The sequence below is a fragment of the Myotis daubentonii genome, chromosome 16 (assembly GCF_963259705.1).
Source record: "Myotis daubentonii chromosome 16, mMyoDau2.1, whole genome shotgun sequence".
Lineage (NCBI taxonomy): Eukaryota > Metazoa > Chordata > Mammalia > Chiroptera > Vespertilionidae > Myotis > Myotis daubentonii.
Window position 1 is genome coordinate 19,139,771 of NC_081855.1, and position 16,960 is coordinate 19,156,730.

Genomic DNA, 16,960 nt, shown 5'->3' on the forward strand with positions numbered 1-16,960 from the left:
ATCAAATCATATACCTGCCACCTTCAGCAGAAAACTGGGGACACAGGATTATACTTAAATCAACAAGTTCATTGGTAAGCTTTCTTGCTCTTGGAAGTGGAGAGCTAGAGTCTTGGGTTCAGTGTCCTGACGATATCTTGCCTTCCGCACAAGTTTACCTGCCTGGGGTCAGAAAGCAGCCATTGTTACATGGATCTTAGTAAAAGTACAGGTGTCCAGCTTGATTCCACTTCCATTAGAGGCCAGCTCCAAGAGCTGGGATCCAAAGTTCCAAGAGCTGGGATCCAAAGTTCAGTAATAATCTCATTCAGAAGGAGGTCCTGCCAGAGTCAGCCAAATGTATTGAACATGTTAGCAATGTGACCTGAGCAAAAAGTAATGAGTCCAGGAGGTGGCTCCTCTGCAAATTATTATGAAACAACTGGGACTTATATAGGGGCACAGGCAGTGGTACCTAAGTCGGGTGTAAGGGGATGGAATCACTTTCCACAGGAGGAGTTATCTAAGCTAAGACCGAGAACCATTCCCCCTGTGCCCTTGATCTTCACCTCTCCTGTGGCTCTAGGAATCCAGTAGACATCAGAATCAACAAAAAGCACAATTTGGGCTAATAGAAAAACCCGGCTCAACATGGACAAGTGAAAAACAAATCTGTTTTTGCCCCTACTCCTAGCCATTCCAAACCTTCAAGGTGTCCATTTCCACTGTCTGTCTTCAGCCAGAAGTGACCTTTTTGCATCTGGATGGCACAGGGAGGGCTGTGGGGGGCCACTGGACAAGGCTCTTTGGTGAGGCTTCTACAAGGTTGGAAGACATCCTGCCAGCTTCAGAGGCACATTCCTCCAGAGGCTGTCATTCTACCCAGACAGCTGGCCTGTGAGAGCCAAGGGAGGCAGCCTGGAAGGCCGTGTGGCAGCACTGAGCATGGACATGTAATGCCCAGCAAAGGCATCATCAAAGCACCATAACTTTAGGGTTAGAAGGCAATGTGTTTGCATATTTATTTACTGAGGACATGCTTAGAGAGAGGGGCAGAGGGAGGGAGGGGGAGAGAGAGAGAGAGAAACATTGATGTGAGAGAGAAATATCAGCAACATTATAGGTTTCCTTCCATACATGCCATGCCCGGCATTCAAACCCGCAACCCAGGTATGTGCCCTGACCAGGATTCGAACCAACAACCGTGCAGTGAACAGGACGACACTCAGCCAACTGAGCCACTCTGGCTGGGCAATGGCAATGTGTTTAGACATGAAAAAACCTAGACCTAATGCCTGAACAGTCAGAGCCAGGACTCAGAAGCAGGTATTCAGACTTCAGCTGCCGAACTTGTCAGTAGCTCCCCTAGTCTCCTCCACTGCGTCACTTCTCCCCGAGATCCTCAATTAGGTGAGGATGGGTCTCCTTCAGGGCTCGGTAGAGTTGATCTTTGCAGGCCCTGTCCCAGGACTTGATGATGCTGAACAGCATCCTCATCTTGTCCGGATTGGTGGGCTCAGCCCGCACCCTCTCATACTGCTCGTCGCTCAGCACCGGTCCATGCAGCTTGTCTAGGATTGCATCCACCGATGTCACTCGAGCCACCAGCTGGGCCCGATGTTGGTCCACAAAGTGCAGCAAGTCTGGAGCATTGGGGGGTGAAGGTGAGGCTGACAATGAATAAAGAAGGGTTCTCAACACAGTTTCTGCATCTGATCCCCACCTGTAGTTCTTCACTCACCTGATCTGCGTCCTTGGCTCCTCCCCCCCCCCCCCCCCCCCACCTATGAAAACATTCAACCACAGAGAGGCACCTCTGCCTACCCTCAAATACCTGATGGAGGCATATTAGGTTGCCCATGGAAGGTGCTAGGGCCTCCATGGGCAGAAATAAGGGTGATGGGAAAGGACTCTGCCCTGGGACACACACCACTCTCCTAGGACCAATCCCTTGTGAGGTGTAAAGAGTTCCCTTCTTTCTCTCCTCCCTCCCCCCAGGACCAGGTAGCACACTCCAGAACTGCTATGGTTCCTGTGGTCTCTAACACTGTCACTGACCTGTCAGGGCTTGAGAGACCAGGGGAGCTGCAGGTCTGAGGTCTCCTGGAGGAAAAAATATATGAATAAGCATCAGTATCAGTGGTAGTTACTAACACAAATGATAAGCCTTAAAAATCCTACCCATGTCTCACTTCTGAGATTCTTTGATTCCTAGACGTGGCTACAGACTAATCCTGATAGGAGTTGGAGTAAGCATTGCAAGGGGCCTTATAAATTATGTAGGGGAATCCCTTCCATATGTGTATGGAGAAACTGAGGCCCAGAAGCCATCATCATAGACAGACAGACAGAGTGAGAGGAAAAGTTCTTCCTCAACAATGCAGACATGGTTTAATTTAGTCTTGACCTGAATGGAACCCTGGTGGAGAAATAACCGAGACCCTTACAAGGTAGCTTCAACTATGAGATCTCCTTATTTTGAGCAGAAGGTTACCTCTTTGTCCTTGGCTTATAGACTCACACTGTTCTGAATTTTGATATCAGAATCAAGATCAAGAAAATCTTAGCACTAGGGTAATGGATGAATTTCAATGGGAAAAGGAAACAACACAAAGGAGGGGTTTAAAAAATTACTTGCATTAGGAGAGAAAGGGGGAGTCCACAGCAGCCCCTGTGGACATGGCCTGAGGTTTTGAGAGGACCCAAGTTCAGTGTGACCTGACAGTGTGGGAGGGAAGCCAAGCACAGGGGAGCTCGGGTTGTGGTGCTGGGAGCAGCGGGTTCACTTGGATGGAGGGAGGAGGGTGTTCCATGTCCTCCATGCTGACTGGACAGTCTTAGAGTCCATCCTGACTCATCTTCATATGGGCACATCTACTGATAAAGGCGACTGACAAGGCAAAGACATAAAATCCAAAATATAAAAGGAATGTTAGAAGAAAATAGAGATGTTTAACTTGCACAGGAGGAGACCTAACATAGGCTGTGATCTGTCTTCAGGTACCTAAAGAGGTTTCTCATAGGAATGCAGATAGATTTTTCTCTCAGTTCCAAGAAGCAGGATTAAGATTGAGAGGAAGAAGAGGAACACTTAATATGAGAAAAATTAACAATATCACTACTATTTATAAGGACCAAAGCATGAGATATGTACATACACCGTGTATTTAATCTTTCCAACAATCCTACAATTTAGACAATATAACCCTACTTTTTTTAAAATATATTTTTATTGATTAAGATATTACATATGTGTCCTTATCCCCATGTTATCCCCCCCATCATACCCTCCCCCCCCTCCCCCCGTTGTCCGTGTCCATTGGTTAGGCCTATAAGCTTGCATATAAGTCTTTTGGTTGATCTTTCCCCCTTACCCCCACCCTCCCCTACCTTCCCTCCAAGGCCAGACAGTCCAATCAATGCCTCTCTGTCTCTGGATCAGTTCTTGTTCATCAGTTTATGTTGTTCATTATATTCCACAAATGAGTGAGATCATGTGGTATTTATCCTTCTCTGACTGGCTTATTTCACTTGGCATAATGCTCTCCAGTTCCATCCATGCTGTGGCAAATGGTAAGAGTTCCTTTTTCTTCTTCTTCTTCTTAAAGAATACCTTTCAAGATTTCATATAATGCTGGTTTGGTGGTGATGAACTCCTTTAGCTTTTTCTTATCTGTGAAGTTCTTTATCTGACCTTCTATTCTGAATGATAGCTTTGCTGGATAAAGTAATCTTGGTTTCAGGTTCTTGCTATTCATCACTTTGAATATTTCTTGCCACTCTCTTCTGCTCTGCATGGTTTCTGTTGAGAAATCAGCTGACAGTCATATGGGTACTCCCCTGTAGGTAACTGACTTTCTTTCTCTTGCTGCTTTTAACATTGTCTCTTTGTCTTTTGCTCTTGGCATTTTAATTATGATGTGTCTTGGTGTGGTCCTCTTTGGATTCCTTTTGTTTGGGGTTCTCTGTGCTTCCTGGACTTGTAAGTCTATTTCTTTCACGAGGTAGGGGAAGTTTTCTGTCATTATTTCTTCAAATAGGTTTTCAATATCTTGCCCTCTCCTCTCTCTTCTTCTGGTACCCCTATAATTCTGATGTTGGTACGCTTGAAGTTCTCCCAGAGGTTCCTTACACTATCTTCATATTTTTGGATTCTTTTTTCTTTTTGCTTTTCCAGTTGGGTATTTTTTGTTTCTTTCTATTTCAAATCTTTGACTTGATTCTTGGGATCCTCTTGTCTGCTGTTGGATCTCTGTATATTATTCTTTATTTCAGTCAGTGTATGCTTAATTTCTAGTTGGTCTTTTTTCATATCCTCCAGAGTCTCACTAAATTTATTGGCAGTTTCTAGAAAATTCTTGAAAAACCTTATAAACGTGCTTTTGAACTCTATATCCAGTCATTTGCTTTCCTCCTTTTCTGCCATTTGTGACCTGTTTCTTTGTCTCCGCATTTTTTATGCTTCCCTGTGTTGGTAGAGTGGTTTTGTGCTCTAGGTGTCCTATAGGGCCCAGTGGCTCAGCCTCCCCAGTTACCTGAGGTGGACACTCTTGGTGCACCCCCTTGTGGGCTTTGTACACAGTCTTGTTGTAGTTATGCCTTGATTGTTGTAGGTATCACTGGAAGGAATTGACCTCCAGGCCAATTGGCTGTGAGAATCAGCTGTGTCTGCAGTGGGAGAACTTCTGTGCTGAAGACACCCTTCTGGGGCAAGACTTGCTTCAATGGGGCTTTGTTGCTCACTGAGTCTGCCCCCTGAGTGTGTCCCTTATGAATCTGCGGAGTTGTAATCTGGATGGTCCCACTCTGACCACTGGGTACACTGGCTCTTGGTTCTAAGGAGGTGCTAATTTAGCCTCTGCCTGAGGTTACCCAGCAGGAGCTACGAAGAGATCTGCAGATACCCCTTCCTTTTTTGGAGGGTTTGGAGGTGCCCAGATGAGGCCCAGCTGTGAAGGAATGCAAGCTGCTGTGGCACTTTGGGCCTTCTCTTGAAAGTTCTGGGTCTATCTGGCCCAGCTGCAATTTGTTAGGTAATTTTCAGGTTGCAAAGGGCCAGGGCATTCATATGCAAAAGCTTCTGCCGCAGCCTGTGGGGTGGGGTCTGGGAATCAACAGGTCGGAGCAAGCAGCTATGGTTGATCCTCAGCCCTGCCCTAAGGGGCCGCACATCTCAGTGTCCTGGTAATTGCTGCAAGCACCTGGACTGTCTGGCAGCAGGCAGAACTCGGAACTTGAGGGAGGGAAAGCCGCCCTCAAGTTCCGAGTTCTGCCTGCTGCCAGACAGTCCAGTTTCTCCCCTTATGAGTCTTGGGTCCCCAGAGACTTCCTGGAACCGGAGTTCAGAGCAGTCAGGGGCTTGTGACTCCCTCCCTATTCAAAAAGACAGCCACATCCTCAGGTACCAGCCCCTTTCCACGCTCATGTTCCTGAGCCTCTGTACCTCTGCACTTTACTTCTGCAGCTCCTCTGAGTCTCAGTGTGCTTTTCTCTTTCCTTCTAGTTGTAGAATTTCCACTCAACCAGCCTTCCTGTAGTTCTGGATGATGTCCGTTTTGTCTTTTTGTTGTATTTTTGAAGTTGTTGTGGGAGGCAGCAATTTCCGGTTTTTACCTATGCCACCATCTTGGTTTCTCCCCATAACCCTACTTTTACAAATGAGACTCAAATGAGTTAAGTAATTTTCCCAAGACCACCTAGCAAGTAAGTGTCAGAGTGAGATTCAAATGAGGTCTCATGCTCGGGCTGATTAGTCCACACCTGGGATTGCACCCACGCCATGACTAAGTCACAACCATTCTCTTTCTCTGCACTGGGAAGACTGTTTGTAGCAACTCAGAAGGCAGATTCACCATATTTCAACAGTGAACATGGGCTGGTTTTTCCTAGAAGTACTTTTTAGGGGGATTTGGGCCTTGGAAGTGTTGGTGCTGGTTTAAAAGACTATAAAATTGCAATCATTCCTGAAAGTTCATTATTTGATTCCCTCTTGTCTACTTTGAAATATCTGAGTGATCCAGGTTAAATGTATGTGCTATTGCCATAACTGGCTTAATTCATACAACCATATAACCATCTAACTTTTTTCTCATCTCATGTCCAATCTATTATGAGAAACTTTGCCAAATGCCTTGTGAGAGACACCATGGTGCATGGGAGAGGGAATGGAGCTTAAAGTCAGATTAACTTGAATTCAAATTCTAGTCATGCCAACTGTTATATAACTAGAAAAAGTCACTTCCCTGGGTATTTCTTCTCATCAGAAAATTGTAATCACACACACACACACACACACACACACACACACACACACACACACGCAGAATATTTTATTGATTATATGTTTCCCACTACTGAGTTTCCTGAATTTGTCTTGACTTTACCTGATTTCACCAAGGCCTCCCATACCACAGTCGCATCATTTTTGCTTTTAATCTGTAGCCGGATCCCCGACCCCAGATGACCAACGTAAAACTCAGTGAAGAGCTGGGGGTTCCCAGGGCTTCGGTAGCAGAGCTCCAGTTCCTGTAGAAACAGTGGTGATGTGAGAAGCTTCCATTCATCCTGCAAGTGAGGTGTCTCCCCACCTGATACCTTCTTGGTCCTGCTCAGCCCCATGGGGACCCTTGAATGATCTCTACTGAAATTAATGCCAGGTTAGGCCCTTCTCATTTCCTCATTTTTCACAAATCCTGACCAGAAGGAAGAGGACATGGCTGGGTCAGGACTCATCTCTAATGTAGAGCTCACACATCTTAAACCAGATCCTTCTCCCTCCATCTTGAACCAGATCCTTTTTCCTCCACCTCCTCTATCTTGAACCCAAATTCACATTTCTCCAGCCCAAAGCCTGTCTTCTCAAAGTGTCCTAAGTTTGAAACACTTTGAATCAACACAAAATTCATGTGCTTGACACACTTTCAATCAATAGAAAATTTATATCCATCCCTTTTGCTCATCACATTCAAGATGACTCTTGATTCCCAACTGTCTTTCATAAATGTTCTCTTCCCATTTTCCCCACACTCAGTAGATGGCACTACCACCCACTGAGCACTCACGTTTCAGATTCAGGCATCATCCTTAACTCCTACCTTTCGCTTTCATAAGCCAAGTCCTATTGGCTGTATCTGCAACATATACCCTCAATCCATCAACTTATCTTCATCTCAGCTGCTTCTTCCCTAATCAAGGCATCTGTGGCTCCTGCCTGTACCATAGCAACAGTCTTTTGTTTTCACTCTTGTCTTCTTATCACCCATTTTTACCCAGCAGCCAGCGGCATCTATGTGAAACTAAAGCAGGTCTTGTATTACCAAGCAACAACCTCTGAGATCTTGTTATTGCACTTTGAACAAAATCCAAAACTCCACATCAAGGCAACAGAGTTGATGGGCCCTAGGAAACCTCTGTCTCTTGTGTGACCCCAGCTTACTTCTCTCTTTGCTACACTCAGTAAGCTCTGCCACACTGTCCTATTTGTCTTGTGGAGGAATCAGGGTGCCTGCTCCTCTATCGTCTGGACCTGAAGTGCTCTGTTACAAATATTAACCTCCTAGGGCCCTTCTTGTCACTCAGGTCTCAGCTTATATGTCACTGCTCAGAGGCTCCTCCCCTGACCACCCAGTATAAAGCAGCCCAAGTCACTCTTTTAATTGCCATAGTTGCATTTTTATCATGGCACTTCATGGTTCTTGGTTCATTTCTTTAATGATGTAGGTCTCATCCATGAGAATGTCATCTCCCCAAGGGCAAGGCCTTTCTCTCTTGTTCACTGTACTATCACAAATGAAGACAGCACATGGTTTCACTGGGTAAATTTGTGGTGAATGACTGAGTCATGTCTCTCATCCCTGTTAAGATCTGACACAGCAGGAAAATCTAAGGTATTCATTGTTGGATTCATGTTTCTCAACTCAAAATATATATAACATTTCCTCATTACTCCTGGAAGTGTATTCCATCTGTCATTGTCACTTCAACTGGTCCAAGGACTCATTTCAGAACAGAAGAAAAAGAAAGGATTGACTTTAGTTCAACAACAGACTACCATTCAGGTGAAACTCTGATCCTCAGCAGCAAGATCTTGGCAATGGTGAACATTTGGATATCACAGATGAATGTCCAGTGGCCTGACGTCATTCCCTTTGGTGAAAAGGGGAGACTGAGAAAGGATAGAAGACAGCTCCTGATGCCCAGAGCTGACGTAATGCTCACAACTAGAACCCATTGTTATTACAAACTAATCTGATGCTGCCATCTCTGCTGTGTTGTCCTCCTGTTGGACATATACAATCTCACAATCGCCAAACATAATGCAGATTTGACTATTTCAGCTATTATATCTTCACACTTCATTGCCTGTCCTTCCTAGAGAGAAAATGTGTAGAGGTTCCCAATTACAGAATTGCCCTACCTTCTCAAAATACCAGATCTAGACCAAATCTCCATTTCCTTTGATCTTCCCCCAAATTACCTAAATCCTGAAATAGGTTCTTTCTGAGTCTCTTAATCTGAGGGACCCCATGGTTCTCACTAGTGTGTGTTTTCTCACTGCAATGAATAATAACCCCAGTGTTCACTATGGATGTATTCCTGGTGTTTTGCTTGGAGAGCATCAACACCCTACAGCCCAATACTTCTCAGTTCCCCTAAGTCAGCGGCTCTCAACTTGTGGGTCGTGACCCCTTTGGGGGTCGAACCACCCTTTAACAGGGGTTGCCTAAGACCATTGGAAAACACATATATAATTACATATGGTTTTTGTGATTAATCACTATGCTTTAATTATGTTCTATTTGTAACAATGAAAATACATCCTGCATATCAGATCTTTACATTATGATTCATAACAGTAGCAAAATTGTAGTTATAAAGTAGCAAAATAATTTTATGGCTGGGGGTCACCACAACATGAGAAACTGTATTAAAGGGTCACAGCATTAGGAAGGTTGAGAACCACTGCCCTAAGTCAAACCCCATTGCTATCCCTATCCTGAATGTAACCCTTCATCCTACTAGTGATTTTTTTCCAATTTTTGAAGGATTCCTGCTCACCCCAAATTCCACTCACTATCTCCTGAACCACAATTGGGCCCGTCCCTTGGAAAGCTCTGAGACCTGACCCACAGGTATTCCCAAACATGACCTCTGGCCTTAGGGAGGGGGGGATATCTGCACTGCTCACCTCAGGGATTATTTCCATTTTCTGTGAACCAGACACAATATATCGGGAGCCTATGTGGAGCGGAGTCAGCGGGGGTGGCTTGTGTATTCGCACAAACTGGAACTTCTTTTTTTCATTATCTACGGCCTAAGGAGCATAAAGAACACTGATCAAGGGAGGAGGGCAACTTTGTCTTCCTCAGAGATTCCACTCTGTGGACTCTGATCTGAACAAAGTGAAGTGGGGCTTTCACGTGTTGATGTTGGTGGGGGGGCTATACCACCATGAACTCTCCCTCCCCTATCCCCCATGACTGCTACAGAAATCCCCCCACTTGGCCTGAGCTATGTTCAGGGTGGGAATTTGGGCATTGATAGAGAAGAAATGAGAATGGAGAAGTGGGTACACCTCTGTGGATGGAGCCCTCCCATCCTTCTGACTCCTGGAAAGAGATTGCGAAAGGGTGTCCAGCAATGAGTAATAGACTAGTGAGCCCAATTTGGGGAGGTCTTAGGGACCTACAAGACTAGTCTGTATCTTATCCTTATGCCCACTGGACCCATCCAGGGGGCTTTCTGGATGCATGTTATGTCTTTGTCAGCCCACCTTGGCCTGACTTTCTGGCTGTTGGAGTACCTTCTCAATGGTGCAGTCGCTGGGGAGTAGGTAGAGGTGGAAGTTGACTTCCTCAGAATGGAGGCGATGGTAGAGCAACACATTGGAGATGACAGGAATGTTCAGCAAAGAGTGGATCTTTCTCAGTAGAACTCCCATGGGGGAGAAGCTGGGGTTCTCAAGGACGGTATAACGTGGCTCCACCCTGGTTGGCTTCTCAAGAAGTATCCCATCCTCTTTAAAGTGGGCTACATGGAACCATGAGATGTCCACATGTTCCTCTGTGAAAAAATGGATTTGAGAGATGAGTACTTAGTGCCCTCCCTGAGTCAGGCTTGACTGGGGCAGTGTGGTCCTTGGGCAGAGGTTCAGTGGCCTTTCTGGGGGACCCTGCAGGAAGGCAGTGTGCCTGTGTCTGGGGCCTTTTGGGGTTGTGGTCAGTAGGTTCTCTCCAGTTGGAGGACCGCTGGAATCTTCTTAAGCCAAACCTATACACACCACCAGGTCCTTGAGCTGGGAAAGATATGGATCCCATGGTACCTGTGTTACTGTGCATTCTGTAACTTTGAGGGCCGTTGAGTAGTGCTGGCAGGTGTGACTCCAGGCAGATAGAAATAAGGAGAAAGAAAGTCGGAAATGGAGTGACCAAGGTAGTGTACATTTGTCGTGTTTGGTCACCCACCATTTTCAGATTATTCTTTTTGTGAAGAACCTCCTCCTCCATCATTGTGTTGGTCTTGGCTAAATACAAGCTGGGCCTCCCACTTGGGAAGCTTGTTGCACAGGTGTGTGACCAAGACTTGACCAAGTGGATGCTTCTAACCAGGGTCTTGATCTAGATGTGATGAAGCACAGATGAAAAGACAGAGATTCTTTTGGCAGCAGCAATAGGATCAAGAGACCAGCAGCCACCATGGCAGGAGGGCTCTATAGTGGCTGTGTCTGCCCTAGAAGTCTCTATATTTTTCCTTGGCTGTGTTCTTGTTTTCTCAACAGTCTTTGATCACTGCTTTTTTTTTTTTCTTTCTTTTCTCTATAGGAATTTAGCCTAATTGTTTCTTAAGTCTATGAGCTACTCAATAATCTTCTCATATATTCTTTTTCTGTCCAAATCAGCCTTAGTCTGTACGGGCACCAATCAGCACATTTGGATTGATTTAATACCAGGAGGAGCCTTGGGGACTGCTACTTAACTTTACCAATTTTTTCAGTGCGTAAAAATATATTTTTTTAAATATATATTTGTTAATCCTCATCCAAAGATAATTTTTTCCATTGATTTTCAGAGAGAGTGGAAGGGAAGGGGAGAGACAGAGAGAGAGAGAAATGCCATTGTGGGAGAAACACATCAATTGGTTGCCTCCCACACTTGCCCCGACTAGGGCTGGGGATTGAGTTTGCAACTGAGGTACATGCCCTTGACCAGAATCAAACCCAAGACCCTTCAGTCTGAGGGCTGATGCTCTAACCACTGAGCAAAGTTGGTTAGACCTATTAGTTGCTTTTTTGCATGAAAAATATTATCATGGTGGTGTATACCACCTGAAAAAATACAGAAGTGTTTACCTCTGATCTCACTAAACAATACAACTATTATTACCATTTTCCCCTTTTCTATTAGTCTTTCTGTGTAGCAGCACCTTTTTGTGTTTCCATTTTGGTCATGTAGCTTTGTCTCCTGCCTTTCCCACACTGGTTTAAAGTGGGCCTTTCTAGTGACTGCAGTGCATGATCCCTGCTGTGGATGCAGCATCCCTCGTTCACCGCTTTCTTCTGGTTTCAGCGTTGGGGTTGCTTCCACCTCTTTGCCGTGATAAATAGTCCCGCAATGCACATGTTTCTGCAGAGAACTTTGCTATTTCCCTTGAGCTACTACCTCGGATTGATAAGTCCCAAGGAATGAGAACAGGGTGTGAAAGGATGTGAGCAATTCTATGACTTGCCAGGTTTTGCCAAATTGCTTCTCCATGAAGTGGTGCACTTTGCATTGCTTTGGTGACACTAAGTGGATGTTACCTCGTCCTCCACAAACTGAAATATTCTCACATGTTAGTCGGGTGAACTGAAGTCCCTGGAGGGAAGTGCTTTTCAGAAGGTCACGAGTCACCTACAGCCTTTGGGTGAGATCCCTGCTCTCAGAGCACAGTGTGCGGCACTACAGACACTCTGTGCCTGAATTCTGTTTCATTTTAAAATTTTATGATGATGATGATGATGATGATGTGTGTGTGTGTGTGTGTGTGTGTGTGTGTGTGCGTGTGCATGAATTCTGGAAGGTGCTGTGTGTGCATCCAACTTGCCTTCTTGCTAGGGTGACCCATTGTCCTGGCCATCTCACACCTCCCCACCACTGGTTTACTTCTGAGTCTTCCCTAGTTACTCTTCCCTACTGACCCTGTCTACCAAGCCAGGTGCCCCTGGACCCTGGAGTCTCTCCCCTGGGGACTGGCCTTTGTTGCTCCTGTGCCTGTGCTCTCCTCTTAATGGGCAGCTTGAATTGTTTACTTAATCTTGTGGTCTCAACAAATGAGCCTCTTTGGGATCTGAGCAGTTCTTTGCTGTTTTAGTTTTCTCATTCTATGTTTTTGTTTCTACTAATTTGTAAATTCTTCTTCTTATATACATATATATTTTTTGACCGAGGATCCTAATATTTTAGTGTGTGTACTTAAAGTCTAAAGTAAACCAATGCCTGTACCTGGAGATGATACTGAACGGATTTAACTACTGGAAGTGTGCTATCATCCTACATAATAAAAGGCTAACATGCAAATTGTCTCCTTGGGAGTTTGATTGGGAGACCTGGAGTTCGATGACTCGCTATACGTGCATTGAACGTCAAATAACTTTTAATCAAGAATTACAGCCACAGAAAAATTATTGCTGAGGGACCCACCTGTGCACGATTTCCTGCACCAGACCGTTAGTTCTATCATAATTAAAGTTCCTGTCTGAATCATGATTTGACATGGGAACTGAATCAGGTTCTTCCAACTTTCACATTAAATTGATAGACATTAGTTTTGTGGCAGCCCACGTTGTCTGGGGTGCATCTGATGCCACTCATGGCTGGACTGGAAAGCCTGTGTTGCCTCAGCCTGCACATGTGCAGACCCATTACTTGACTCTGTGGCCAACACTGGCTGACGTTGTCAGGTCATTTGTGGTCTCAAAAAGGGGAGAATTTCTCTTTCCTGATCAGGATGGAAATATTTTAGCATTTTAACCCAGGAGGCAGTTCTAATGCGGCCTTCACCCTTCTTGTGAATTATACGCCAAGTCCTTTGTATTTTTTAACACTCTACTTGCTATTTCTGTTGACATTTTAGTTTTCTCTCTCTCTTTAAAATCCCCACACATTAGACATTATTACTGTTGCTTTATCCAGTCATTGGTTTGTTAGTTTTACCCAGTTGTGTGTCAGTGTCTTTGCTGATTATTTCATCTTGTACCGCACACCTTCTGTATGAGATAATTTTTCTTTTGCTTGAGTTACATCCTTTAGGATTTCTTTCAGTAAGTATTTGTGTAAAGATATCGTGGTTTTAGTTTGTCTTAAAATGTCTAATTTACTACTTATTAAATAATAATTTCTTTGTGGTTGTAATTCTTGATTAACAGTTATTTGCTTAATACTTTGAGGTTTTCATTCCATTGTCTTCTGTGGCCTTCTGTTGTTGCTGTTCAAAATCAGTTGTCATCCTAATGGCAGTACCTTGCTCCATAATCTTTCTGCTGCTGTTAAAACCTGCCCTTAGATGTCTGCATTCTGTAGATTCACTTCAGTGGGTCTAGTGCTGATTTCTCTCTGTTCCTCTTTCCTGCTTTGAGTTTTTGGGATTTCTCCTTCTTACAGCAATTATAGAAATTTCTTGGAAATTCTCTCTTTGAATATTACGTTTTCCATTCTCTCTATAATATACTTCTAGAATTCTGATTACATGTATATTAGGCCTCTTGGTATCTTCCATGTCACTTAATCTTTTCTTATCTATACTTTATCATATTTTCTGGCAATTTAGCTTATTTTCAAACTTGATTTGTCATTTTTTAAATAAATTTATTTATTTTTTTTTTTACAGAGAGGAATGGAGAGGGATAGAAAGTTAGAAACATCAATGAGAAACATTGATTAGCTGCCTCCTGCACACCCCCTACTGGGGATGTGCTCCGCAACCAAGGTACATGCCCTTGACTGGAATCGAATCTGGGACCCTTGAGTCCGCAGGCCGACGCTCTATCCACTGAGCCAAACTGGTCAGGGCAATTTGTCATTTTTAGTGGTTTATTGTTTCTTGCTCATATTTTAAGGACTATTTCATTAAGCATAAGAAACATACTTATTTTGCATTCTCCTTTTGATAATTTAAATGTTTGAGGTCTTTTTTAAAAAACATATGGAACACTTCATGAATTGGTGTGTCCTCCTTCTGCAGGGACCATGCTAATCTTCTCTGTATCGTTCGAATTTTAGTGTATGTGCTGCCGAAGCGAGCACTGTCTGAGGTCTTTATGGGACTGATATCTGGTTGAGGTTTCTGTTGGTTTTCAGTGCTTCTGAGGTTTTGATTGTGAACTTTATATTTTTTGGAACTTTTCTGTGGAAAGTCTTTGGAGGTGAGAGAGGTTCTGATAACCATGTAACTCTGTGACTACGTCTCTTACTGAAATGCTCTTCTTTTGTGGCTTGAGCTCTCATATGGAGTCTGGTGACACTGTTTCTCCTCCCTGCCTCTAGTAGTAGCAATCACTTCCCATTTGTTCTTAATTTTTAGGTGCCCCAACCTTTCTTGTTTGTTCACTTAGCCTTACTTTTCAAATGATCTTGTCTCTGAAAAGTCTTTTCTTTCTTTTTAAAAAAATATATTTTATTGATTTTTTACAGAGAGGAAGGGAGAGGGATAGAGAGCCAGAAACATCGATGAGAGAGAAACATCTATCAGCTGCTTCCTGCACAACCACCACTGGAGATATGCCCACAACCAATGTACATGCCCTTGACCAGAATCGAACCCGGGACCCTTCAGTCCGCAGGCCGACACTCTATCCACTGAGCCAAACCGGTCAGAGCTCTGAAAAGTCTTTTCAAAAATCTCAAATGAATATATCATATATTTTCTGCTGGGAACCTGAATGATACAATCTATGTGAAGAGAACTTAATAAATGACAGCTATTATTGTTACTGAGGAGACCTCTTTCTTCCCTTCCTCCCTCCCTCCCTCCCTCCCTCCCTCCCTCCCTCCCTCCCTCCCTCCCTCCCTTCCTTCCTTCCTTCTTTCTTTCCTTCTTTCTTTCTTTTCTTTCTTGGTTAATCCTCACCTGAGGATATTATTCCATTGATTTTCAGAGAGAGTGGAAGAGAGAGACAGACAGACAGACAGACAGACAGACAGAGAGAAACATCGATATGAGAGCACTGATGTCTCACATCAATTGGTTGTCTCCCGCACGTGCCCCGACCAGGGCCAGGGATTGAGCCTGCAACCAAGGCATGCTCCCTTGACCAGAATCAAACCCAGAACCCTTGAGTCCACAGACTGGTGTTCTATCCACTGAGCCAATCTGGTGAGAGCGAGGAGACCACTTTCTATTGAGGGAAACTTTCCAGTAATTCAGACAAAAATGATTATGATGCTTGGGGACACAATGTTTCAAAATAGATATGCCCAGAGCACTGTGGAATGAGAAAGAAAGCTGCTGCCAATTCTACAACTTTCTCTCAGTCTGTCTAAGGAAGTCACAAACTCCCCTCAGGATATTGAAAGCCATTGGAAGTCATTTCAGACCCATTCTCACCACTATCACCTTTCCTCCCACCTCCCTCTCACTCACCTTGGAGGGCTATAAAGTGAGGGAGGTACACAGCTGCCACAGCTCCTGGTTCAGCCTTGATGTCAAAAAGAGGCCCCGCAACCATCCAGCTGTGCCGTGGGACAATCTGGTCCAGGAACTGGTCCCAAGCACAGAATTCTATCTCAATGGTCACAGGCCCTCTCACCACAAAGTGGAGACCCACGTTGGGACAGTGGTAGGAACCAGCCACAGGGAAGTGAACTCTGGGGGTAGCAGAGAGAGGTAGACATTGAATTAATTACTCTACACAAGCTCACGGACTATCTACTGGGTGCCCGACCCATGCAGTACCCTGTGTATCTAGTAGAATGACTGCAAGCTCAGATGTCACAGCCAGAGGGATTTGGGGTGGAGTCTTGGCTCCTCTGCTCTCTACTGTGGATTCTTGAGCAAGTCATTGAACCTCCCTAATCTCAGTTTTCTTATTTGTAAGTAAAAGTAATAGTAGCACCATCTCAAAGAGTGTGAGTAATAAGTGACCTAATGTATGCTGACAGCTTAATATCTGCCTGGGGTGGTGAGCTGTTTCTATAATGGCGATGATAAAGGGAATAATAATAATACTATCTATACTAATAAAAGGGTAATTTGCTAATTAGAGTGGACGTCTTCTGGCCAACCTTCCTGACATCCATCCTGACAAAGCCGGGGGCTTGGCTGGCCTGCAAAGTGCCCTCGGACCCTTGCCCAGGCCAGCCCCACGCCAAACCGGGGAACCACCCCCATACCTGATTGGGGGCATGGCCAGCCTGCAAACCACCTCAGGCCCCTTGCCCAGGCCGCTCCGCCCCCAGTAGGGACCCCACCACCCCAATCAGGGGCATGGCCAGCCTGCAAACAGCCCTCAGCTCCTCACCCAGGCCATTCCCACCCCCAGAGGGGACCGCCACCACAATCGGGGGTGTGACCAGCCTGAAAACTGGCCCAGGCTCCAAACCCAGGCCAGCCCTGCCCCCAGTGGGGACCCCTACCCTGATAGGGGATGAGGCTGGCCTGCAACCCCATGGCCCCTGCCCCAGTGGCCCCGCCCCACTACAGGCTCCTCCCACCCCAATTTGGGACCCTTTTCAGGGCAGGCCAGATGGACCCCACCAATGCACCAGGCCGGTATCCTATATAATGAAAGGGTAATATGCAAATTGACCTTGATGGCAGTACGACCAGAACCAGTCACTGTGAGGTGCACTGACCACCTCTCGGTGCCTTCCCTCAGCTGTCAAGCACTGATCACCTGATGGCGAATGGGTAATCGGGGTTGGGTGGCAGCGGGGGGCAGGGCCAGCTGAGGGCAGCTTGGGAAGATGGCCCTGATCGCAGGCCAGGCCTAGGGACTGTACCCGTACAA

At 45.2% G+C, this 16,960-nt stretch overlaps 1 protein-coding gene and 1 non-coding gene across 2 annotated transcripts in view; both read right to left on the bottom strand.

Annotated features, from left to right (window-relative positions):
- Window positions 1–209: 209 nt before the first annotated feature.
- The window catches only part of NLRP1 (NLR family pyrin domain containing 1), a 45,220-nt gene continuing 28,469 nt past the window's right edge, over window positions 210–16,960 (bottom strand). Inside the window, 7 exon segments of the mRNA XM_059668995.1 lie at window positions 210–1,363; window positions 1,366–1,649; window positions 2,038–2,082; window positions 6,363–6,504; window positions 9,167–9,292; window positions 9,782–10,041; window positions 15,595–15,818. Coding sequence (XP_059524978.1) covers window positions 1,310–1,363; window positions 1,366–1,649; window positions 2,038–2,082; window positions 6,363–6,504; window positions 9,167–9,292; window positions 9,782–10,041; window positions 15,595–15,818 — 1,135 coding nt within the window. The 3' untranslated portion in view covers window positions 210–1,309.
- Window positions 14,152–14,258, bottom strand: LOC132219517 (U6 spliceosomal RNA). Its single transcript, XR_009449508.1, has one exon. It is a non-coding gene; the product is annotated as a U6 spliceosomal RNA (small nuclear RNA).